Source organism: Solenopsis invicta, chromosome 1 (assembly GCF_016802725.1).
Source record: "Solenopsis invicta isolate M01_SB chromosome 1, UNIL_Sinv_3.0, whole genome shotgun sequence".
NCBI classification, from domain to species: domain Eukaryota; kingdom Metazoa; phylum Arthropoda; class Insecta; order Hymenoptera; family Formicidae; genus Solenopsis; species Solenopsis invicta.
In genome coordinates this window covers 24,095,713-24,122,736 of record NC_052664.1, presented here as the reverse complement: position 1 = coordinate 24,122,736, position 27,024 = coordinate 24,095,713, and the positions used below count along the sequence as shown (strand labels likewise).

Here is a 27,024-nt window from a genome sequence, read left to right as displayed (position 1 = left end):
TATAATGCCAAAATATTTTCTCATGATCAGTTTATAATTACTTTTATTTTTCTATCTATAAAAGTCTAGTTAAAGAAACAATTTCTTCAATGAAACATAACTTTTATTTGAGTGTACGTGTAATAATTGTTGTTTATATTTGTATATTTATTATAAATATCTTATGGCATGAGAGAAGATGGCATGATTTGATAAAAATAAATAAAAAAATTTATATTTCTTTGCAGGATACAGTATGCTGGGAAGCGCAAAAGCCATGTTCGCAAATAAAGTTTCGTACTCGTTTGATTTTACTGGACCTAGTTACGCAGTGGATACGGCTTTTTCATCGTCCATGTACGGGTTACATCACGCTGTGAGCGCAATACGCGCCGGCGAGTGCGATGCTGCTATCGTCGGTGGACTGAATCTCGTGTTAAGGCCGAATTCCTCACTTCAATTTCACAAATTGAATATGCTGTCCCAGGATGGCAAATGTAAGGCATTCGATGCTTCGGGTGTCGGTTACGTGAGAGCTGAAGCGGTGGTGGCAATATATTTGCAAAAAGCAAAGAATGCGCGTAGAGTATACGCGACGGTGATACACACAGGGACAAATATCGACGGCTACAAACCCCAGGGTATTGTGTATCCCAATGGTGAAAAGCAGAACCAATTGATGAACGATATTTATAACGAAGCAGGAATTAATCCCGCAGACGTGAGTTACGTGGAAGCTCATGGTACTGGTACCAAAGTAGGTGATCCAGAGGAGGTAAATTCTATCGACAAACTATTCTGCAAAGACCGGAAGACTCCTTTGCTAATTGGCTCAGTCAAATCTAACATGGGTCATGCGGAACCGGCCAGTGGATTATGCTCAATCGCTAAGGTATTGATCGCAATGGAAGCAGGTGTAATACCCGCAAATTTGCACTTTGATACTCCGAATACAAATATTCCTGCCTTAAAGGAAGGACGCATTCGAGTAGTCAACAAGGCCACACCATGGAACGGTGGTCTTGTGGGCATCAATTCGTTCGGCTTTGGCGGCGCAAATGCGCATGCCATTCTTTGCAGCAATGCAAAACCAAAACTATCACCGCTATTGAACATGACCGAATTGTTGCCGAAATTAGTTGTTGTATCGGGTCGAACGAAAGAAGCGGTACACACTTTATTGGACAAAACAAAAGACCATCGTAATGACGATGAGTTTCTCTCGTTGCTGCACACAATACATAATAACGATATTTCCGGCCATGAAATTCGCGGTTACGAAATAGTTAACATTGATGGTACGCGTGAAGTGAGCGAGAGAACGAGTTATAAAGAAAGGCGACCCATTTGGTTCATATTTTCCGGTATGGGCTCGCAATGGCCAGGCATGGGTCATGGATTGTTCGGCATTGAAACTTTTCAACGTAGTTTGCGACGATGCGCGGACGCATTGGCACCCCACGGCATCGACCTCATTAATATCATCATGAACGCCACTGACGAGACGTTCGAGGATATACTCAAATCTTTTGTGACTATCGCGGCTATGCAGGTAGCTCTCGTGGATATTTTAACGTCGATAGGTATATCGCCGGACGGTATAGTCGGACACTCCGTTGGAGAATTGGGTTGTGCTTATGCTGACGGTGCGTTTACACGGGAGCAAACTGTCTTAGCGGCTTACTCTAGAGGCAAGGCGATTATGGATTCCAAGTTGGAACTTGGCGCTATGGCGGCAGTTGGTTTAAGTTGGGAGGAAGCCAGAAAAATGTGTCCACCCGATATCGTTCCAGCTTGTCACAACGCTGCGGACTCGATCACTATTTCCGGTCCGCCTGAGTCTATGCAAAAATTTGCAGAAACGCTCAAGAGCAAAGATATCTTCGTAAAGATGGTGAAAAGTTCCGGCTACGCCTTCCACAGCCAATACATCGCCTCGGCCGGGCCTAAGCTACGCGCTTCGCTCGACAAAATCATCCCGAATCCAAAGCAAAGATCAGCCAGATGGATTTCCAGTTCCATACCGGAGTCTGCATGGAGCAGTCCGCTCGCGCAATCTAGCTCGTCTGCGTATCACGTAAATAATTTACTCTCTCCTGTGCTCTTCCACGAAGCGATCGCGCGTATTCCAGAGAACGCGATAACAATCGAAATTGCACCACATTGTTTGCTACAGGCAATTTTGCGAAGATCGTTACCACCAACGGTGACCAACATCTGTCTCCATAAACGCGATCATTCGGACAATTTAATCTTTCTGCTGTCTAATGTGGGTAAGCTATATATGGCTGGTGCGCAACCGAACATCTCCAAATTATATCCAGCGATAAGTTTTCCAGTTGGTCGAGGAACACCGATGATCGGGCCTCTAATCAAGTGGGACCATTCTATCGCGTGGGATGTCCCTAATTTTAATCAGATATCAAGCCACTCGGGAGAAAATATAGTTGAAATAGATATAGCAAAAGAAACAGATGCATATCTAGCTGGACATGAGATAGACGGACGAGTGCTTTTTCCAGCCTCGGGCTATATTCTTCTAGTATGGAAAACTTTAGCGAAACTACGCGGCACTGATTTTGAACAATTGCCTGTGATATTCGAGAACGTGTGGTTTCAGCGAGCGACTATTTTGACGAAGGAGGGAGCAGTAAAATTCTCGATAACCATTTTCGAAGGAACGGGCGACTTTGAAATCTGTGAGGCCGGTACAATCGTCGTTAGCGGAAACGTCCGCGTGTCCAAGGCTATCGAGAAGGATCAATTGAAGCTGCCGACACCACCAATGCCACCTACCAACGAGGAGATTTTGCCATTGAAAGCTAAAGATATTTATAAGGAATTGAGGCTGCGCAGATGCGAGTATCGCGATACTTTTCAAGGAATCAAATCTTCTGATAATTACAGCGTTGTCGGTCAATTGTACTGGTTCAATCAATGGATTCCGTACGTAGATACTATGCTTCAGTTTAGCATAATGTCCTCTAGACATAGACTACTGTATTTACCGACGCGTCTCCAATACGCCGCGATCAACCCCGTTCTTCATAAACGATTGGTAAAAGAATTGCCAGAAAATGGTGGATTACCGGTGTATCACTATAAGAACATCAATATTGTTAAATCGGGTGGTATCGAGCTCAGAAGAATAAAATTTTCTTTGGCACCTCGACGACAACAGACTCAAGTCGATCCCAAATATGAACGGTACACTTTTGTGCCTTATGAAAATTCGAATAATCTAATAGAAGATCCAAAGAGAGGAAAAATACACGCACTCACTGTACTTTTACAAATTATGTGTGAGAACATGATGGCAATGAAACTGAAGGCCGTGGAAGTTGCAGGCGAACGACCCGCAGAAGCTCTTTTGGCCCCCATTATATTTGAAATTTTCAATGGTGAACTAGGCTCGCCTATCGTAAGTGTACCGCAAGATTGTAATAAAGAGTTTATGTCAGTCAAAATGAAATAATTTAGAAAGTTCCTAATACTTTTTCGTGTATACAATATCAAAGATTAACGTAAACTCTAGAAATTCATAATTAGAAATAAAAAAATCTATGATTGCGCTGATTATGATGACGCGCTCATTTGAAGAAAGCATTTCGGCTTACTAAACTGTTTACTTATTTCTTGTATTTGTATGCACAGCTTTAAAATGCATGTAAGCTTACAAATGAAATAAGGCATGTCACAAATTGACAGACATAATTTGTTTCTATTTGTAATTACTTCTTATTAAGAAGTCCCTTTTCAGTATTTAAAATTACTATAAAACCACTTGATTTGTTCCAGATTGATTTACAAGTGATCGCAGTTTCTGCCGACAATTACATAGAGTGTTTAAGTCAAATGAACGTGAATGCCGACGTTGTAACGCGAGATGTAAAGTCTGCACCTCCCGCTCAGGATGTGCACCTCGTCATAGCGGCGGATGTTTTGTCAAATCAGTCTCATATTATTCTCCAAAACTTGGTGGCTGCTTTAAAACCTGGTTGTTTCATTCTTCTGGAGGAAACCGCTAAGCAACTGGATTTGAAGATCACGTTAGAGGAAACTGATCTGACGTTGGCCGGGAAACAAACCGATCCAGCAGGAAAAACATACTTGCTGCTGAAAAAACGAGAAGAAAGGAGAGAACCGATCGTCATACAAATTACAGAGAAAAATCTCTCATGGCTGGAGAATTTAAAAACAACATTGAAGAAATCTGATAGCGAGGGTCAAGAAGTACTCCTTGTATCCCAGGGCGAAGAAACCCTTGGTAAGATAGAAAAAAGTTCATTTTTTTTATTTGCTCTGCAATCCTAATTATCGGAACAAAATCAAAGTAAACGGGTCAAAATCTTGTCTTTTTATTCATAGGCTTAGTCGGACTCATGACTTGCATACGGCGCGAAACAGGTGGTGCAAATGCGCGCTATGTCTTCATCCAAGACAAGAACGCTCCCAAGTTTGGCTTATCCTCACCGTTTTACGCAGAACAAATAGACAAAGGATTGATGGCCAATGTGTTAAAAGGAGGACAATGGGGCAGTTATCGACACTTGCCATTGGATCAACAGAACAATGTATCTTCCCTACAGGTGGAGCACGCTTACGTAAACACATTGATGAGGGGAGACCTCAGCAGCTTAAGATGGATGGAAGGCCCATTAAGTTACTACCGATCTGACAATTTTCCCAATATGACGTTTTGCCACGTGTACTATTCTTCAATTAATTTTAGGTAAGTATTATTTATCAACGTAGTATTTATTGGAAATTTATTGAAAATTTTCAACGATAGCATTCAATTAGAATAAATGGATATAAATTCTTTGAATGATAGGGATATCATGTTGGCAAGTGGCAAACTATCGCTAGACGCCTTACCACGGAATATGGCTACGGAAGAGTGCATATTGGGACTTGAATTTTCTGGAAGAGACACCGATGGTCGTCGCGTAATGGGCATGGTTGCAGCTAAAGGATTAGCGACTACCGTGGTAGCGGAACGTGATTTTCTTTGGGAGGTACCCGACAAGTGGAGCTTGGAACAAGCGGCAACGATACCTGTCGCTTACACAACTAGTTATTATGCTCTGTTTATACGGGGTCGATTGAAAGCAGGCGAAAGCGTGCTAATCCACGCTGGTACAGGCGGCGTCGGTCAAGCTGCAATTGCCATTGCTCTGTACGCTAAGTGTACCGTCTTTACTACCGTCGGCACGCCGGAGAAGAGAGAATATTTGAAGAAAGTCTTTCCGCAGTTAAACGACAGGCATATCGGCAATTCCCGAGATACAAATTTTGAACAACTGATACTTGTTGAAACAGAAGGGCGTGGAGTCGACGTTGTACTAAATTCATTGACAGAGGAGAAATTGGAAGCTGGCATTCGGTGTCTGGCGTACGGTGGCCGTTTCCTTGAAATTGGCAAGTATGATATGTTGAATGGCAGCCGTGTAGAAATGTCAATGTTTTTGAAGAATACGTCTTTTCATGGTATATTGTTGGATGAGCTATTCGAAAAAGACAGCGTGGAAAAAAAGGAATTGATAAAACTCGTTTCGGAGGGAATCGAAAATGGCGCGATACGTCCGCTCCAATCAAACATTTTTACAGAACAACAGCTTGAATCGGGATTCAGATTCATGGCGACAGGCAAACATAAGGGTAAAGTGCTACTAAAAATCCGTGATGAAGAACCAAAGAAACGTGCGTCACCAACGCCAAAGACAGTAGCCGCGATTCCCCGTACTTACATGAATCCGGAGAAATCATACATCTTGGTTGGCGGTCTCGGTGGGTTCGGTCTGGAGTTGGCCGACTGGATGATCAGCCGCGGCGCCAAATTTATCGTTCTCGTATCACGCTCAGGCATACGTACCGGTTATCAAGCACTGTGTGTACGTCGCTGGCGCGAAAGTGGCATACAAATTGTTGTTTGCACAGAGAATATTACGACGTTAACGGGTGCTAAAAGATTAATTCAAAAAAGCAACCGCATCGCTCCGGTAGGCGGTATATTCAATTTAGCAGCCGTCCTTCGTGATGCTCTCATCGAAAATTTGGAAGAAGCCGATTTCAAGACAGTTATTTCACCGAAAATCAATGTTACAAGAAATTTAGACGCGGTATCGAGAAAACTCTGCCCATCGCTCGATTACTTTGTGGTATTTTCGTCTGTATCAAGCGGTCGTGGTAATATGGGTCAAACAAACTACGGTTTCGCAAACTCAGCCATGGAAAGAATGATGGAAGAGAGGCAGACTAATGGTTTACCTGGTCTTGCCATTCAATGGGGTGCCATCGCAGACGTTGGCTTAATCATGGGTAATATTATATTAATATATGAAATGTTCCAAAAAAATAGAAATCTTTTTTTTAATCAAATTCTTGAATGAATCGTCTCTCCAAACTTTTTCCGATTTGCCTTTTCTTTACCTTTGTAAACTCAATCTTTATTTTATGTCCTTTTAAAAAGTATAATTTATAAAATAATAATGAAACAATACGTAATGCATATTTTATATAACATTGTTGTCTACAGAATTTATTAATTTCATATATACACAATTTTTCTTATGACATTTTTACCTTTTCAGAAATGATGGGAGGTAACGACGCCGAGGTGGGCGGTACTATACCACAACAGATATCAAGTTGTCTCGCAACGATGGATATATTTCTTCAACAGTCACATCCGGTGTTGGCTTCTTCGGTGTTAGCTGAAAAATATAAATCCGACGATGGCAACAAGGCCAATCTTGTCACAACTGTTGCCAATATCTTAGGTATTAAAGATGTTGATTCGATTAATCCCAATAATACCTTGGCCGACTTGGGTATGGATTCGTTAATGGGCACGGAGATAAAACAGACTCTTGAAAGAAATTACGATATCGTATTATCGGCGCAAAAGATTCGTGCCTTAACTATTGGTACATTGCAAGAATTATCAAGAAGATAATATGGATCAAGAAGATTATATGGATGTCCATTTTTGGATATATTTTGGAATATCTTAAACAGGACATTTTACAGATATGTTCTTGGACACAAATCTTATATATAATGTTTATCCATTAATATATAATATTTTATTTCTATTGTATTTATATGACACAGACAAATACAAGTTTTGGAAATTTTTTATTTGTATATGCTTCTTAATCTTTATTTTAATATATTATAATAACAATAATGTAATGTTAATATACCAAACGTTTTTAGAAAACTTTTGTAATTTTGTAATCTATATAATAATTGTTACAGATCCAGTTCAAATTGATAAATTCGAAGAATAAAAGGTGGTAATAAATAGTTATTGCCTCATCTTGTACAATTTTAATTACTGAAATTTTTTATAACAATAATATGCGATAATTTTCTTTTATTCTCTAATTTGAAATTAATGGTTGCGCGCTTCCAGCCATTCACTGAAAAGCGCTATTGCGCAGGCTCGATTTTTCTAAGCTGGAACTGGCCAGAACACACGGCAACACGCGGCATATACTGGTGCCGGCCAAAGTTAAATGTTTACTTTTCGCGGACATAAATGTGTTTTCAGTGCAAATGATCTTTTTCTGAACATTGTGTAGTACTATAGAAAACGCATTGTGTAGTATAGAACGTTGTGTAGAAGCAGGGAAAACTAGATACAGTAAGTATATTTCTTTTGATGAGTCTTCGATTTCTTTTAGATTATAAACCATCTAAATATTTCTTCCTCATTATTTCTATAACGTAATTATACATGCATTTTGCAATGTTTAATGCTTCATATGTGTAAACAAACGTAAAAATCTGTGGACAGTTTTAATTTATACTTATAATTTATAGCTACAATAAAATACGCAATATTGATATTTGTTAACTTTATATATACTGTAACGAAGCGATCACAAGCATATAGACGCATGCGAGTGGAAGTGTGCGTGTTGTGCGGGGAGCGGGCGATGGATGGGCGATGCGGTGTAAATTAAAACAAAGGGAAGTCGCAGTTGTCACCAGGGGTCTCAAGCCCCCGAATTTTCCTGTTACTATGCAGCATTCTTTTGATAAAAAATTGCAATTCAATTACGATATCGCTCGTCTTGATGCCGCCTCTCGCATTCATTACGTTCTCGACCACGGGCCAGAGTACACGCTTCCGCACGTACGAAAATCGTGAATTATAATTTGATACGAAATTATTCACTCTTTCTTTTCTCTAAAGACGAGGATTAAGTAAAGAGTTGAGATACGAGTGGCTGCTTCAGAGTGTGCCAAGACGAAAGGTCAAATTCAGTTATTAATAATAAGTGCATGTATCTTATACGATTATATTTGTGACTATAAAAAATAAATTCAGTGAAACGAAACTAAGTGAGGAAAAATTAAGTTTATTCCCGCTGAGACATATACATTTTAGAATTGTTATTTATTTTTGACGAAGATTTATATACAATTAAAAACAAGGTCCATAAAAAGTAAATAAAAACGAGGAACACAAAATTCAATATTAAAATATGACTAATTCTTATTTGTAGTCTTAAAGTGCACACCTTTTTTGAAGCTAAGAACCACATTTTGATTTGTACTTATATGCAATATAAAACTTGTTTCTCTAATATTCACAAGCAATTGTATTATAAAATTCATGTTTAATCTTCGTTACACATAATAATTCTTCACAACATAGTGCTCTCTGTATTTCCAATGTTACGGACTTTTTCTTCATATTATTAGTTTTTTTTTCATTAATAAAGCTTTAACTTATGATTATTTTTATAATTTCATATATTCTTCTAATTATTTTTTACATTATCTACTAAATAATATAATTTATTCTTTAGAAATCACTTTCTTAGTTTGAAAATTTATAAAAACCTATAAAACTATCAATAATAAATCAAACCATAATGTGAGTCATTAATAAGAAAATGTTTTTTATACAATTTGATACAAAACTGATTTAATGTTGCACTTTTTGTATATGTATATATTGTAATTGGAAATAGTTCAATTCCTTCTTTTCTTTCCACAGAATTTTTTCGAAGGAAATAACATCACAAAGATTACGGCAAGATTAGATCAAAATCAAGTAAGGAAACGAAATATAATTTTGATAAAAAATGCCAAAAATAAAATATAATTATTATCGACGAGCGAAAAAGATATCAGATTCGGTGATTAACACTATACAAAACATTTGTGAAACGTCATTATTAAGAACTTCGTTCCCGAATTCTAATAATAGCGTTACTAGACCATCACTTGAAGCTGACAATAGGTTACATGAATTACATAATTTATCATTGAATTTGGATAACAATGGTGAATTACTTGTCGAAGATTCTGATCACTCCACAAATATAAATATCGATTGTGAAATTGAAGTAATGAATGAAAATAATTCTAATGACGAAGTAATTTATAATGCTAATACAGAATCTAACAATTTTTATTCTGATGACTGTTTAAATTTTTTGCCATGGCTTCGAGATTGGGCAATCAGAAATCACATATCACACGTTGCATTGACCGAATTAATGACTCGCATAAAACCCAAGTATCCGGAATTACCTACTGATGCACGTAGTTTATTAAAAACTCCTAGGAAAATTAATGTACAAAGTATTCCACCAGGATATTATTATCATTTTGGATTGCGCAATTGCATTGAAGAACTTGTATCGCGATATTCTGAAAATTTGCAATCTATTCAAGTTAATGTGAATGTCGATGGGCTTCCTTTATTTAAAAGCTCAAGTAATCAAGTATATCCCGATTTTATGCAACTTAGTAGAGAATTATAGCGAAGTAAATGTTGTTGAGATTTACTATGGAAATGAGAAACCTGGAGATGCAAATTTATTTTTACAAGCTTTTACAGAGGAAGCAATTAATTTTACTTTAAATGGCATAACAATTAATGGGTATAATTATGCATTTAAAATTAATGCATTTATCTGTGATGTACCCGTTAAAGCATTGATTAAATTCACGAAAGGACATTCGGGTTATTATTCGTGTAACAAATGTATATGTAAAGGAGAATATTATCTTGACAGAGTGTGTTATCCATATGTAAATAGTTTTGATCAAAGAACGGACCATGATTTTCGTCGAAAATTACAGAAAGGTCATCACACAGGCCCATCTATACTTGAAACAATTCCTAATTTAGATATGGTAAAGGATTTTCCATCTGATCCAATGCATTTATTGTATCTAGGAATTGTCAAAGCGTTAGTTTTAAAAATGTGGTGTCATGGCAAACCTCGATGCAAATTATCTTTTAATCAAATATCAGAAGTCTCTGCATCATTGGTGAAACAAAATCGTCATATACCATGCGAAATTAACCGAAAATCAAGATCATTAATTGAAAGCAATAGATGGAAAGCAACTGAGTTTAGAACTTTTGTGTTATATACAGGACCACTAGTTTTAAAATCTGTTCTGGATGCTGATAAATATGTTAACTTTTTAACTTTACACGTAGCTATCATTATTTTATCAAATTCAAAACACATAGAATTGTATTTAGATTATGCGAAATCACTGTTGAAATATTTTGTAAAAACGTTTATAATTCTATATGGAAAAGAAAATGTATCACATAATGTGCATAATTTACTTCACCTTTATGATGATGTTGCAAAATTTGGAACATTGGAGGAATTTAGTGCATTTGCCTTTGAAAATTATTTGCAAACAATCTTAAATATGATTCGTAAAAATGAGAAACCGTTAGAACAGATTGTTTGTCGCATAAGCGAGCAAAATTCTTGTGCAAAATCTATCGATAAATTAAGAACAATTAATAGAAAGCCACAACTTCAAAATCTACACTTTAATGGTCCGATTATAAATGACATTATTTACAATTCAAAATTGAGTCAATATAATAAAATTGTGTTTAAACAATTTATATTAAAAACGGCAGCACCTGATAATATCTGTTGTTTAACCGATGGAACTATTATAATTGTTCAGAATTTTATTTCAACCGATGAAAATACTTTTGTAATTGGCAATAAATATCAGTCACTTACTAATTTTTACTCGGAACCATGTGAGTCATCAAAGTTAGAAATTTATGTTGTTGATCGTATCCAAGATTTACAAATGTGGGATATAAAACAAATCGCATACAAATGCCTGAAATTAAAATTCAAAAACCAAAGTATCGTTTTTCCTCTTTTGCATTCAAAATAGTTAAATAATATATTAAATTGTATGTTATATTCATGATACAAAGTAAAAGTTAACTCAATTAACAAACCGTTTTTATGTTTTTATACGATAAAATATAGTGTTCTAATTTTATAATTTGTTGATAAAAAATGTTTCCAATTTTGTTGTGAAAATTTTTCTTTCAAACTTGATCAATCTATATCAAAAGCTATTTGTAGTTATGCCTCGTGCAAAAGTTTTTTTTTAATTTACATAAAAATTATTATATATAGAATGCATATATAAGTGTAAGTGCGATTTAGAAATTATGTTAAAGTTTTTTTTTTAATTATTAAGACTAAAGGCTGCGTTTGATTCATTAATTGGAGCAGTAGAAATGTCAGATCAAACATGGACTGTCGTCAGATTTATTGACGAAGATACAGTCGAGGCAGTACCATCTAGTTGGATCATACAAAACCGATGTTATTGGCCGCCGTTTAAAAACGATAAAATTATGGCCATTATTCGGAAAAATGAACAACCGAATACATGTTGGCCTTCTTACGAAATCAGCATATTTCGAAACAGCACTTTTGGTAAGTATATGCAGTATTTGTTTATATATCTATGGTAATTTGTGCTGGTAATCAATAATTTGTGATGGTAATCAATCACAAATAAAATCGTACTAAATATTTCTTTTAAAAAACGCATGTGTTAACATTATAACATTAAAGACATTGTAAACATTTTTTCGATTGATTTTTATTTAAGCCTAAGTAAATTTCTTCTATATGTACAATAAATTAATTTTTAAGTGTTTTAGTTCATATTATGTTTTTAGATAAAAATATCACGCGTAGTCCTTAGATTAAGTTCTGATATAATCTGATTATCAATCTTCATATTTCTAGCCGATTACAAAACTGCCAGGGAAAAATGCAAAAGTCAGAATGCACTTCTGATTTAAATTCTGAAATAGATGTACGGCGAAAGCGACCCAGTAAACGACTATTATCTTCTTCCGATGACGAGGAGGATAGGACCCTACCAACACCTCCGCTTTTAAAACGTTTGTTTAAATATATTCTAACTATATGTACTGTGGCAAAATGTACATTTTGTATAATTAAATTTCAGAAGTGACGGAGCTCAAAACAAAAAAAAGACAAAATCTCAATTCAACCTTTCGTCAAATGAAAGTGATGCATCCAGTGTGTTACATGATGAGCCAGCAAACATTTTAGACAACAGGATTTCAAGCAATAATTTGATTTGCACTTGCAAACATTGTCCAATTCACAAAGAGTTACAAAATAATAACGGTTTGTATATATTGACGCAACAAATATTAATAAATATTTTTGGTGTACTCTTTAAATTTAACATAGCTATTTATTCAACTAACTAAATAATTAAATAATTGTGTATTCAATGTACGCAGTTGACTATTTGATTCATTAATCATATGTTTAATCCAAAAGTTTTGGAAAATGCTGATGGATAAAACATTCTACATTTCAATACATGTATACCATCAAATCTAAAAGAAAATGTAATCGTTACAGTTACTGAAATAAAGAACAAAACTTATAATCCGTAGTAATATTTGGTTGATTCAAATGCAGTACTAGAAAATATAAAATACCTTAACAATTTATGTTTTAGTGACATATTTTAAAGAAATTATACGACAACAGCATCCCCTTAAAGCAGAAATTTGGCAACAAAGTGACAATTTAAGAATTATTAAAAATGCAGTTGAGAATCCGAATTATGCACATTTTAATAATGCAGACGATGTCAGGAAGCAATCCATTTTTTATTCCTGCAATATCCCTATGGATAATGAAAGGCAATTAGAGCAAATGGAAGGCTTTTTGAAAACGGATGAAAATTTTAATACATCGGTAAATATTTAATGTATATAGTTATCATTTATTTCATATAAAATTATATTATTTATTGCTCCAAAATTAAAAACTAAACGGGAAATAAATAATAGGCAAACAGCGTAGCTAAGTTTACGTGCCATCAAATATTTATTTTATTGATGTATAATATTAAATTATTATAATATTCACAATGGTTACATTTGAAATTGCGTTTAGTGAACATGTTTACTACAAATGTAACTTTTATTCCATCATTAAATGTTATTTCAAATGTAACCATTGTAAATATTATAATAATAAGTTACACCATTAAAATAAATGTTAGATAACTCGTTAACTTAAGTTCTTTGACTATTATTTATTTTTTGTTTAATATTTATTTCACAATTCCGTATTTCTATACTGCTGTTTCATAATAACAAAACTGTTTCAGATTTTAGAAGCTTCAAAAATTGGTGGGAACAATGCATACGAGTTCATAAAACGCAACTTGAGCCAAATTTTCACCAATAAACTAGCTTCTGAATATAGTTGGTTGGGAAAAAAAAATAAACGTGTATTTCGATCATTAAAGCTATCACAGCTATTAATCGGTACGTTTTTAATAATCCTTACTTTTTTAAATTATGCTATTTTAAATAAATGTTAAATAGGTAAATATATATCGGATTCTGTTATAGCCGCAGGCGAAATAGTCAACGCTATGTTCACAAAAAAGGATATCGAAGAGGCAATACAGAAATGGCTCAAGAGGGTAAAAGAAAGGCTTAATGCGGAACAAAATAAATTAAACGTTCAAAGGCAACTGGAAGATCAATGAGATTCTTTTAAGCCTCAGTTTCAGTTCTTATTTGGTTTACTTATATAGTTTGTTTTTTGAGTTAATTATAAATAAGAAATAGTTTTTAACAGCTTTTGTTCCTATTTGGTTTACTTAGTTTGCTTTTTGAGTTAATTATTAATAAGAAATAGTTTATAACACATAATTTTTGACATCTTCATGTATCTACGATAAAAAGTTTTTTATTTTGAATGTTTATTTTGTTTAGATATAGTTTATTAATATTACAATTTTATGTGATAATATATTAAGATAGACTGTATGAAAAAAATCAGAATATATGTTTTTATAATTATATGGAAAATTGTTTTTTTAGCATTTGATTGTGTTTAACTTTATTGTATCACATTTGATAAATTAAACTTAATTATATTGTACGCAACTGACAATAATATAATGTCAGGTGTTCACAAAAATTTTATATATACGCTATATATATTCGCAGCATTTTTTACGTTTTCATCACTATTTGATTTATTTTAATTAATTAATAAATATAAATTAAATTTTATAAATTTTATGTCTTTAAATATTTTTAATAAGCATTGAGCATATTAAAATTTATAAAATTAATTGAAATTACAAACACGGAACATGTTTTGGACATTCTGTGGATGTCTGCTTGTGAAAATTGGACTATCCAATGAATGTCCAATTATAGTCCGCCGGACGTTTGATGGATGTCCAGCATGGACGTTCTATGGACGTCCAATCGATTTGCAAACGTACCTCGAAAGAACGTCCATTGGACGTCCAAGGGGGCCCAAATTGGGCGTCCAATGGACGTCCCATTGGGCGTTCGCAAACGAACGTTCGATGGACGTCCATGTGCTATCTGGGATGTTACTGAAAATCTTATCGGTAATATGCTGAATCAGTACTACTATTCTGTACTAATCTACATAATTTGTTTGTTTTCGGTTCCTAAACTCTCTGAATTAGTGTACACTTGAAATGAAATAGATAGATGTTTAAAAGTTGGCGAAGGTAAGAAGGAACATTCCAGTGTAGTCTAGTGCAGGAATAGAAAACAAGCCTAATGGGCTAGTATGTACAATACCATTAATTTTTTAATGTTGGTCTAATAGAAGGCCAGTACTGAAATATAAATCTTATTTTTTGGTGCAGTATCGCTATCTCGTCAGTATTCAATACTGATTCAATGTATTTTATTCCTACTTGGGTATATAACATAATATGCATAAAGTTAGAAAATATTTATCAAATTTTAAGGTTCCTGAGTACTCGCCGCGACTATATTGAAGTCGTGACGTCAGAAGCAAGAAATTGCGTGAAATGACACGTAATTTTGTCAAAGATGCCATTTCTAAATAAAGCCAATTTGGATAAAACAGACTAATCAGATGGCTTTAAACCACTTCTAAATATCGGTCACGACTATCTTTTTTTTGCCTAGCAATTATCTTGAATTTTATTCGTAGAGATGTGGCTTAAAATGTTTCACGGCCCATACAATTGCTGACAACTCTTTTTCAGTCGTACTCTGTTATATAACTATACTTTTTTTTAGCGCGCGATGATACGCGGCTGACATACGCGATCGGGCGATCCTGACCTACCGCAAACTTAAGACTATTACGACGCGACAGCGTAATCCGACGCGTTTGTCGTCACTATGAATTAGATGTGTAGCTGTTTGAGAAAAAAAAGCTGAAAATCTTACGTTTCATAAGTTCATTACTTATTCTTTTTGCATATTCTATTATACTAGAACAACATTAGCGCGCGCTTCGCCCGCGCTATTTATTTAATTTCATGTTTACATATAACTAAATATAAATAATAAAAATTTCAAAAATTAATTATACATTTTTAATTAAAAATAATAGAGTTCACGATGACAAATGACAGATTATGTTCTTGATGACAAATTATAAATAAATAAAAATAGAATATGATTGATTTATTACTAAATGTCTATAAAATTATCATTAATAAGTAGTATACATTAATATCACATTCTTGTAATCATTCAATAATAGTCTAATATGCTGCTCTCATGGACATATTTGAGTCGTCTGGAGAGAAGCGAAGATTGTAAAAATAACGTTTTTCGGCTCTGAACTATTTTAAATATATCAAGATGGTGCAAGATGATGCGCGCTAAGCTTATAAAAAAGACGCATAAGCGTCTTCAGTGCAATCAGTTCGTGCCTGTTGAAGTCGCAAAGCGCGCACGCATTTAAACTGCTTTTACTTGTAACAGGTAAGATACATATAATTTTTAACATACTAGAACAAAACAAGCGCGCGCTACGCGCAGGCTACAGAGCTTTTAATATGTATATATATATATATATATATATATATATATATATATATATATATATATACATATATATAGTGTGTGTATGTGTGTACATGTGTATGCATACGTATATATACATTCATATAAATGTATAAAACATTATATTATATTTAATTATAAACAAATTAAAAAGTTAATCAAGATAAGAAAAATTTTACATAAATTAATAAAAATTTATTTATATTTTTAAAAAATAATTTACACAATTTTCTTTACTAAATTGAATAATAAATTTCAAAAACTAATTATACATTTATGATTAACCCTTAAACACGTAAGTGGGTTTGAGAGACCCCATATAAAGTTTTGAACGCTTGCTATGTGAAGACGGAATGAGATAGGAGGTTCGGACCAAGACGTAAAAAAAGTTTGAAATCTCCTCTTTCGATTGATATGGTTGATCAACTTTTTTGGTCAACTAGAATTCGAACGGCACGGCAGCAAAGTTTTGTTAGGGTCAATGCAACCCATATAGTGTGTAAATAAAACTTTTTTTGTGAGTATTTTACATAAAAAAACTGGACATAATACTTTCGAATAGGTTGGTTTGCGGATGTTACTCGCATATACTCTGTCTAAAGTTGGAATACTATAAAATGCTGTAGAAAAGAGAGTTTTTCCAAAATATATCATGAAACACATCAATTTTCAATTGTAAACACGACTTAATCAAAAATACCTCATATTCGCCTCGTTATATAAGTACATTTTTTAATAGAAATGACAATGATATAACTTTTTTTTGAAAGTATGAATCTTTAGCTTGCAAAAGCCGTATTGTAAAGTTCTTCAAAGTTTTTTGTTGCAAAGATATGATTTTTTTTTTAAAGTGGATTTTTAGATGCCTAAAAATATCTCATATTCTCCATGTTACATAATTATACTTTTTAAAAAGAATGACTTTGCCAAATTTTATTTTGAAAGTGTGACTCTTTAGCTTTAAAACCCCGTATTTGAAAGTCCTTAAACGTTTTTTATTGCGAAGATATGATTTTTTTGAAGGAAAAGTGGATTTTTGACCAATTTCTCATTTTTGCTTAATGGTTTTTTTTTTATAACTTCACAATAAATTATTTTTTGGCAATGCCGATTGTGCAGTCACACTCTTGAGATTTTAAACTTTTATTTAAAAAAAAATCGTAGAAAAATATTGATTGTAATCAAAGTTATAGCTTCTCAAAGTTGAAAAAGTCTCCCAGACCCAAAAATGTGTTTCCGTATTTTACAGGATCGGTGTGTTTAAAGGTTAAGTATAATAGAGTTCACGATGACAAATAGTCATGTTCTCGATAACAGATTATGAATAAATAAAAATAGAATAGATTTGATTTATTATTAAATGTCTATAAAAATATCATTAATAAGTAGTATGCATTAATATCACATTCTTGTAATTGATACTCGTATATGTAACTTTTTTATATTCTTCATATATAACCCAAATCTATACAAAACTTAAAATTTAAACATTTTATAATTATTTAATATAGAATAACGTTTATACTTAGCACGTGATACGATTGCATTTTTGTATTAAGAAAAAAATATTATACACGAGTCATCAACTTCCAAGCACACAAGATTATCATATGTCAATAACTTCTGAATCGATTAAGTACTCTCAAACGATACCTTGGGTAAAGCTGTATAATGAAAATGTTTTTATTTTTTCTATCCGTGTTCTGTTGATATTGCAATGAAAAGTTCAATCCTCTGAAATTTAATTTTTTTTTGAGATACAGGTGATCATTAAGAAAATCTTCAAACTCATGTTCAATTGCACTCTTAATTCCTTTTGTCCTTATTTAAAAATCTTTACATTCTCAGCTTTCTTTAAACCCTTTCTACTTTCTATTATTTTCCTATTTTATACTCTAACAATTCTTCCTTCTTCTTCCTTACATTATTTCACACATTTTTTTAAAATCTTTACTAAAAGAGATAATGTTCGGTTAATGAAATTTTAATTCTTAAAACACAAAATGTCGAATTACTATGATATGCATTCATTATTAAAAAAATTTTTCAAATTTGTGTTTAATTACATTCTTAATTTCTTTCGTACTTTATTTAAAAAACTTTGTCTCCTCCACCTTCTTTAATTCCTTTCTCCTTTCTATTTTTTAATTATTTTACATTCTCACGATATTTTCTCCTTCCTTCTTACATTATTTCAATCCTCTTCGTTTCTTCTCTACTCTCATTACACATAGTTTAAAATCTTTACTAAAAGGTATAATGTTCGATTAAAGAAATTTTTATGTCTACAACACAAAACCTCAAAATATGATATGATATTTACCAGTTATTAAAAAAATGCGCAATGATTGAAAGTTTACATTTTCAAGTGAATTTTACTTCAATAAAATTATAATTTAAGATTTAGTTACAAAGATATTTAATGTTAAAAATACATAAGCAGCACAAAATTTTATTTCAAAAGACTATATAAACCTCTATTGTTTGCTTTTTATCGTTTTATGAAATAGGCCCAAACGCAACAGTCTTAATTTTTTGGATCAAGACCAGAGTTAAAATAGTCAATAATTTAATACTGTCGTTATTCAATATTATTCAGAGCTCGGTAAATCAGTTCAATCATCGTTAGAATTAACATATTTAATGTTGTATGAAAACATTTTTGTAGAAACCTAATTAGAAATTATATATTCTAAGATTGTAATTTAAATGTAAGTAAATCCCAGATAGCCAAATAATTGCAAGTTGTCGACAACTTGTCACAAATATTCATATTAGTTGTCAGCAAAGCAACAGAAGGGGGTATCCTCTTACCGTTACGTTCTTGCCAGCAATAGTTTTTAAAATATAATACCAGCAAGTTTCCAACAACTTATCAGCATTATACTTATTACAAGTTATAAATGGGAATTGTTGCTCACATGTTGCTGTCATGTTGCTCGCAGATTGCTATAAACAATTTTTAAAATATAGTAATGGCAAGCTCTAAACACAACTTACCACAATATAATAACACAGATTGACTTCAATAATTTTTCTCGACAATAAAACTCAGCATATTGATACTAAATTGACTAAAACATTTTTGTCGCATTAAATAAAAGGCAACGTAATAGCAATTAACAAGCAATTTAATCTGCGCGATGATTTGCTTTAGATTGAGTTATCACGTTTTGCTATCTGGGATGTTAGTTTTTCTTCAATTAGCAACATTTGCAAAAATCTAATATATTTTATATATGTTAATAAAACAAACATTGGCGCGGTCACCATGACATTGAAGGTGTTAAAAAATTATATGACGTGATCAAGAATTGAGTGTGACTTGTACTCGAACGTGTGCACTTCAAGTGCACTCAAGATGTGCACTTTGATCTTCTCGACTATTGACGCGGAACAGTACGAATATTATAAATGATATGGAAGTGATTTGGGCAATGTCGTGAAAGTCAGCCGAAAAGGGCCTAGAGCACATCGTCACATCACCTTCGAGCTAACTTTTGTCATAAATCATGGGAGTATTTTACTTTCATATTGTACAATAATATCAATCAATGATTAGTCGATAGATAAGAAAAATTGGAGAGACTCGTATCGTGTGTTTCCTCTGATTATTTGATTTCTCAGTCAATCTACGCAATTATAGAAAACAACACTTGCTATTCTCTTTAATTCGTACATCAATTTTAAAATCGCTATTAAAATGCATGTTATATTCGGTGTAGAATAGATAAGTGAGATCGATTCATTTATCCATGTCATCGTTCGTATATATGAAAAATGATCCGATCTTAGACTATGAGTGTCTCGGTGAACGTAGAAAACATATTTCGCTCTTGTATTAACTATTTCGAGACGAGTGATATAATGAGAATAATACAATCTGTCGCATTTATCGAACCGTCCACACACCTCTTCGAGAGGACTTTCTTAGAAACAAAGAAAATTAATTAGCTCTTACAAAAATTTGATGAAGATTACTACTACTACTACTACCACCACCACCACCACCACTATTACTACTACTACTACTGATAATAATAATAATAATAATAATAAGTAAAATTTTCGTAATAATAAGAAATTAGTATTTATAAACTATTTTGAGAAGAAAGCGTTTAAAAATTGTTGACATAGAAATGCAATTTAGAAGAGTTAGATTATGTAAAATATATACACTTATATCGAGTAATAAATATACTACACATGAAAGCAAATTCAAAGACTCAGACTTTAATGAATTACCTGAAGTATCTTTTATCCGCGGAGATCATTCGATATGAGGCAAGATACTCGACCAATTTAATGTAAAAGTTAGAATACAAGATGTTTGCAAGGCACTGTACTCTTACGATTATGACCATTTCGGCGGGAACGGAGAACACGTACCGTCGAAGTGCGTACGCAGAAGCTCTTTGCTGCAATTTGTTGGCGAAAATCGCGCGACTTTATTGACAATTTTAAATTAATGAATGCATTAGTAAGTTCTTCACTCTTGTTTTTGTTTTGGGTATTACTCAATTTCTTATTTAACTCGCCAAGAATCAATCGCTAATGAGCAATCACACCCGTTCATGTTCCAAATCCTTGCTCCCAATTATTATTATTATTATTATTATTATTATTATTATTATTATTATTATTATTATTATTATCATTAGTATTATTATTGGTATCAAATTTTTCTCTTCCGCATTAACACAGCAATTCCCATTTAAAACAATTTCCCGACTTTCCCTCTAAATATTCCTTAAATCTCTACGTAAAAATGAATGTTCTATTTCCATTCTTAAATTTTAAGTTCTGATTTGAATTAATAGTTTAATTAATAGTTAGCATATGAATCTCCACGCATAATTATAAATTTATTAAGGAATAAATTAATTCCATCTCCTCCTCATATACGGATTTATCATCATGTTAAAATTCAACTTATTCGTAAACTCCATCTTTTCCGTTTAATAAACATAATAATAAGATTATAATTTAGTAACTAATTACCTTGCGGTAATTTCAAGCACCATTCATGTATATTCACTACCGATAATGTATGCCGATTTTAACCTCTTTGTTTTCCTCCTGTCTTTATAATTTTGTTTGATTTTTTTTGTCGAGTTATATAACAACAATGTATGTAAGACCTAAAATTCAAAATATATGTTAAATTTTAATTTTTAAATCTAACCAATTTATTTAATCAAGACCGTCATCCTTCCTTCTGACTAAAAAGGTCACGCTAGGTCCGATCCCGAGTTAAAGGGATTAAGTTCTCTGACTCTAATCAGGACCGACGACCGCACGGCTCAAGAATAGGCGTTAAAGCGTGTCACGGCACGTTGACCCATATTTCTGAGCCATGTCAGTGCGTTCGCCCTCGAGCCGTACGTCCGATCTGTACGGTCACGAGATAAAGCATTCGTTACGTCTCTCCACGCCTTGCTCGTACCCCAGGTAGCCTATCCTTCCTACCTTTCCCGTAAGGCTGGAGATAACAATAGTTATTTGTTAAAAATATATTAGTTATGTAGTACTAAATAATTGGACAATGAAAATTGATATCATCTAGCTTTTGGCTGAAATTATAATTTTGTATTGGAAAAAAATATTTATTTTCTGGAGGATTCTATTGCAATTCACAAATTTGTTTTATGGTGTGATATTCTACATGTATTGACGTATTTTTGAGAATTTCTTCAGATTTTTAAAAATGGATAAAATTTAGTTTTTTACTTAAAACTAAAAAATTAATTTTTTTAATACTATTAAATTTTTCTCACCAAAATTAATATTTTTATCTAAAAGTACAGAAAAAATCCTAAAAAATCATGTCTCTAAAAATTTTTTTAATGTTAGTTGCAAATGTTAAAAAAAGAAAAAAATTTTTTTTAATTTAAACGATAGTCTTCAATATCTTTATTGTGAGGCATATAATACTTTTTTTATCATTAATCTTATACAATACATCCACTAATATGTTTTTATTATCATTTTAAAAATCCCAAACAGTTTATTTTTAGCTGGACCCCTTGGGGCATTTCACGTAAAATGCCCCACATACACATGCATGCATGCGTACGCGCACTTACGCACACAAATATATTTAATGATACGTTTATCAAAAATGTGCTATAAATTCAGTTTCAAAAGTTTTTGCTATAAAATCGCACTTTTAAGTGACTGCAACAATCTGTTGTGAACTACTTTTTTTAGTAGAGCATTTTGCAATGTACCTATGTATGTATAATGTGTAAAAGAAAAAGTACAAAATTAAAATATGATTTTATCATTTATTAAACATTAATAGAGATAGGTGTTAAAACTATGAACAAATTAATAAGAAAAAGATTAATATAAAAGTTGTAAATTTTATAACAGAATTCCAATAAAATAAAAATCAAAACATGAACATATAATAAAATTTAAAAAAAGTAAAAAAAAATGCAAATAATAAAATCTTTGACATTGCGTTGACTATTCTAATAGTTCTTGCAGTGCTATAATTTTTTAAACTTATTTGATTGAGATCAACTAAAATAATGATTTTAAATAGACGTAATTAAAGAAGAAAGAAAGATCTACCAAAAAATGTTGCAATTGACTGATTGGGCACCTCTGCTATAGGTTAACCAAACATTGTAAATTAAAAACATTGTAAACAACTACAGCAATGTGCGCCGTAGTAGGAGGAAAGTGAGTGGCGTTAGTGATATCACAGACGGCTTCCCGTGATAATACAGGCCTATTTTAGTCTTTTATGTAAAGTAAATATGTAATATGTTTATCATCACCTTTACGCAATTGAGAAATGACATTGACTTTATATGAAGTAAAAACAAAATTTCGACAAAAAAAATGTACTACGCATTTTTTAATCAATGAATTTGACGAAGGAGAATTTTATCTTCGAATGATAATTTACAATCGTTTATTTATCATCATGTTTAACGGAGTTTAAAATGACCTTTACCACGAAGCTTGAATAAAGTTGTAAGAAGGTAAACACGTTTTGCGAATTGCAAATTAAAAGTTCATTTTAATGTCGTCCTTCACTCTTCAATGGAAGTGTATAAAAAACAAACTATTGGGAAAAATTATTAAACAAATCGATGATTAAAGCAGCATCTTCTCAGGACATAAATCTAGTTGAAATAAACCGATTTTCCGCTGATTAGCTTGCCAACGCGGACACTTCAAGTTTGAGTACTAAATTTTAACAAAGCAACAAAGTATGAATTTGTTTCAATGGTAAAGATAATGGTTAACAATAAAATATTATAACAAGTTATATATAATTGAAATCACACAGAGATGTATTGACAACTAACATGAAACGCGAATTATCTATGCGGATAGAAATATTAACAATAGTATACCCAGCGTAAACGAGATACGCGGTGCTCGACGATACATAGAGAAAAAGGTTTCTTTAGATTCAGTATTTTTATTTATTTATCTGAAATTTGTTTCATTGAAATAACATATACTTATACGAAACATTTGTTTAAATAAAAATTTTATTGTTTTGTTAAAAAAATTTCTATTATTTGACAGAAATAACACTATTATTTAAAGTAATATCTTTCAACCAAATAATATATTATTCGATTACAATAACTATACGAAAACAATTAAACAAATAATTTATTTATATGAAAATAGCAAAATGTATTACTTAGTCAAAAATATTATATATTTTGTTTCAAATAAATGATTTATTTAAGACGAGAATATATATTGTTCCAAATTCAAATAATCGTACTAATTGATTCACACATTGATTTGTTTGGACCATTCCAAATAATGTAATGCGTAATGGGTTGTCAACCGTACTTAAGATTATTATTGTGTCTCCGAGTATCGGGGGTTATCTCGATAATGCACCGACACTGCGGTCGCTATGCGAGTACAATTGTTTTTGCTGTTGTTGCTGGGCGAAGCTCGCAACAGAGTTGCAAATCGAAGCAGAACCGAGCAAGACGTATCTCCAATAAACTCCCATTCCTTTACCTGTGTTTTCCCGCTTGTGTTTCCATCCTGACGACGACTAATTATCTCTCCCTTACAATAACAAATTTGTTTGGATACAATAATATTTATTAAGTTTGAAGAAATCATTTACTCTGTGCAAACCGGGTGGCATACGTGGGCCACGCTGTTGCGTAATTTCTGGAACGCTCGCGAAAATAAGCGTGTTAATTGGGCGGTACGCAAACTAACATGAATGTGCAATTGATAAGTCAACATCAGTCGCTGCGATAATTGCGATAAGACACCTGTTTTGTAAATAGGACTTATTGCATCAGCCAAATACGCTTGGCCCGAATCGGCGATTGAATTTTTTATGCAAACCTATGCTACTTAAAATTAATCGATAAAAATAATGCGTTTTAAATGACTGTGAGAATTGTTATAGAACATAAAACCTCTGAAACATTCTCACAAAGTAAGTATTAAAATTTGTTGAAAAACTAAAATGTTTAGTTTAATATGTTTAACTAAATATTGGTTTAATTAATTATTGATTGACAAATATTAATGGCTAACGTGAATAAGCTATACATTATTTTGTGTAACTAAATAATTGTTGAATCAATCATTGGTGGAAAAAAATAATTTCTTTAAATTATTACCAGTATACCTCTTTTTTTTAAATAACTCAGTAAATATAAACGGGATACATTTTTTATCAACACCAGTTTGTTAGTCATAAAGTTCTAGCAATTATCTTATAGAGGTTTTTTGGATATATGTAATTTATAATTTAGTGAAAAGAGAGAAACATTTGTGAGATAGCAGTGGAGTCGTAAAATACTAACAACTAATGTCATAAAAATTACAATTAATGATTTTTCTTGCAGATGTTATAGACTAATAAGTACCACAAAACACAATAAACATTTTATAAAGTGTATTTTATTTGGAAAAAATCTATTGACAATAATTTCCTTATCCAGTGAGCATTATGCAAGGTTGTAAAACCACAACAGTGGTATTATATACTTGTAACGTAACTAGTTTACTATCTTACCACCTCTCTCACTACATGATATAACTTTATATGTCGAATTCATATACGCATTACGGCATACAATAGCCAAGAAAGTAAATTTGTCTTTTTTCGTTTCTTTAATCTTTAAACACACCGATCCGTTAACACATTTGCCGGTTTGGGAGATTTTTTCAACTTTGAGATGCTTTGGTTCCAATGAATATTTCTCAATAATCTTTTTTCAAATAATAGTTTAGAATCTCGGAAATGTGACTGCACAATCGGTATTTCCAAAAAATAATTTATTGTAAGGAAAAACCATTAAGAGAAAATAAAAAATTGTTCACAAAAAAATCCACTTTGTAGGTGTTCGAGATTGCACGAAAGTTTATGCACTCGAATCTGCCTGCTGGCTCCGCTTAGAGAGAGCGCGATTAAAATATTTTATATTTTATTTTTTAAGTAACTCAGACACTTTCCAATCATTTTATGTATAAAATTATAAACATTGTATACAATTCTTTCTTTAACCGACATAAATTGCAATACCTCCAATATGTCTTTAATTTTTACTCTAATATTGCATCGTTATATAATTCTCATATTCTTATTTTGCAATTTTTATAAGCATTGTATATTAGTATCATTTAGACATAATCAGATAGACAAGTAATACTCAAATAATGGAGCAACTATGTTCTACGCACTTCATATATGATGTCAAACTCGCGCTAATTAGAAAGAGAGAAAAAGATAACATAAAAAGAGATAATATTGTCCTTGCCGATTTAATACGTTTAAGAAGCAATAATACATCACGAAGCGCAACGGAACAACGCAATTTTTAAAAAATTATTATTTTTTTTTTTACCTATTAAAGAAGCACCGTGGCAGTATGATCGTGTCTTTAGAGAAATAAATATTGCTTTACCAAAATAATATATATCTTATAAACAAAGAAACTTTTTTTTATATTGTACGTTAAAATAATTTAATAAACTTAATAAACTTTAAATTTTTAATTAACATTTATTGTACATTTAAATAATACAATATGAATATTTAAACAGCATAATATTAACGTATTTTTAAATTTATTTTACTTAGATTTATATTCTTTTATATAATGTATTTTTTATTTATTATTATATTTTTTATTAATTTTTTATAGTATTTTAATTCAATGTCTTGTCATCAATGCGAAGGTTAACTATTTATAAGTCCAAGTTAAATGAATCAATAACCTAGTTTACATCGTGCACTTGATACGCGTACTAACTAGTACCTTTCTATTAAATAATCTTACTATTCTTTAAGTTTATTGCCAAAATTATGATTATTTATTAGAAAGTTACTATAAGTTAGTACCAGTGCACCGTATCAAGTGCACGATGTAAACAAGGTCAATAGCTATTTTATTTGAATCATTAAACTTTTTCCTCCAAAGTTAATTATTTTGTATGTTATTTTGGATTTTTTTCCGAGGTAATTTTATATTTTTCTCATGTTTAAATCAAAACTTTCACCAAGAGAATTAAAGACCTAAATCAATTTTTTTTTTATGTGAACAATAGAATACAGATAAGAAAAAAGTAACAACAATTTGAAGTGCTTTGTTCCCCATTTTTTTCTACAAGTTTAAAAAATAAAAAATTGTAAAAAAGTCCAATATTTAGATAGTTATAACTAATATGGGAAACCCAGAAAAAAATTCAAAATTTGCACCTCAATAAGACCTTTTCATGTTGTTCAAAACTAGAACAATAATCCTCGTAATTAAATTAAATTAATAAATAAGTGAAACTGTTAAACTCTCGAATCCGTGCATAATCACTCAAATATTATATATTGCTGTTCA

The 27,024-nt window shown here is 32.1% G+C and overlaps 2 protein-coding genes across 2 annotated transcripts; both read left to right on the top strand.

Annotated features, from left to right (window-relative positions):
* The first annotated feature begins 215 nt into the window (after positions 1 to 215).
* Positions 216 to 8,330, top strand: LOC105207281 (fatty acid synthase-like). Its single transcript, XM_039454582.1, has 5 exons — positions 216 to 3,400; positions 3,778 to 4,246; positions 4,348 to 4,711; positions 4,814 to 6,300; positions 6,573 to 8,330. The coding sequence occupies exons 1-5, from the start codon at positions 236 to 238 to the stop codon at positions 6,935 to 6,937; spliced, it is 5,850 nt and encodes a 1,949-aa protein (XP_039310516.1). The 5' UTR covers positions 216 to 235; the 3' UTR covers positions 6,938 to 8,330.
* A 3,940-nt stretch (positions 8,331 to 12,270) lies between these two features.
* LOC120358886 lies at positions 12,271 to 14,087 on the top strand. Its single transcript, XM_039454586.1, has 4 exons — positions 12,271 to 12,458; positions 12,802 to 13,043; positions 13,462 to 13,621; positions 13,709 to 14,087. The coding sequence occupies exons 2-4, from the start codon at positions 12,975 to 12,977 to the stop codon at positions 13,846 to 13,848; spliced, it is 369 nt and encodes a 122-aa protein (XP_039310520.1). The 5' UTR covers positions 12,271 to 12,458; positions 12,802 to 12,974; the 3' UTR covers positions 13,849 to 14,087.
* Positions 14,088 to 27,024: the final 12,937 nt, after the last annotated feature.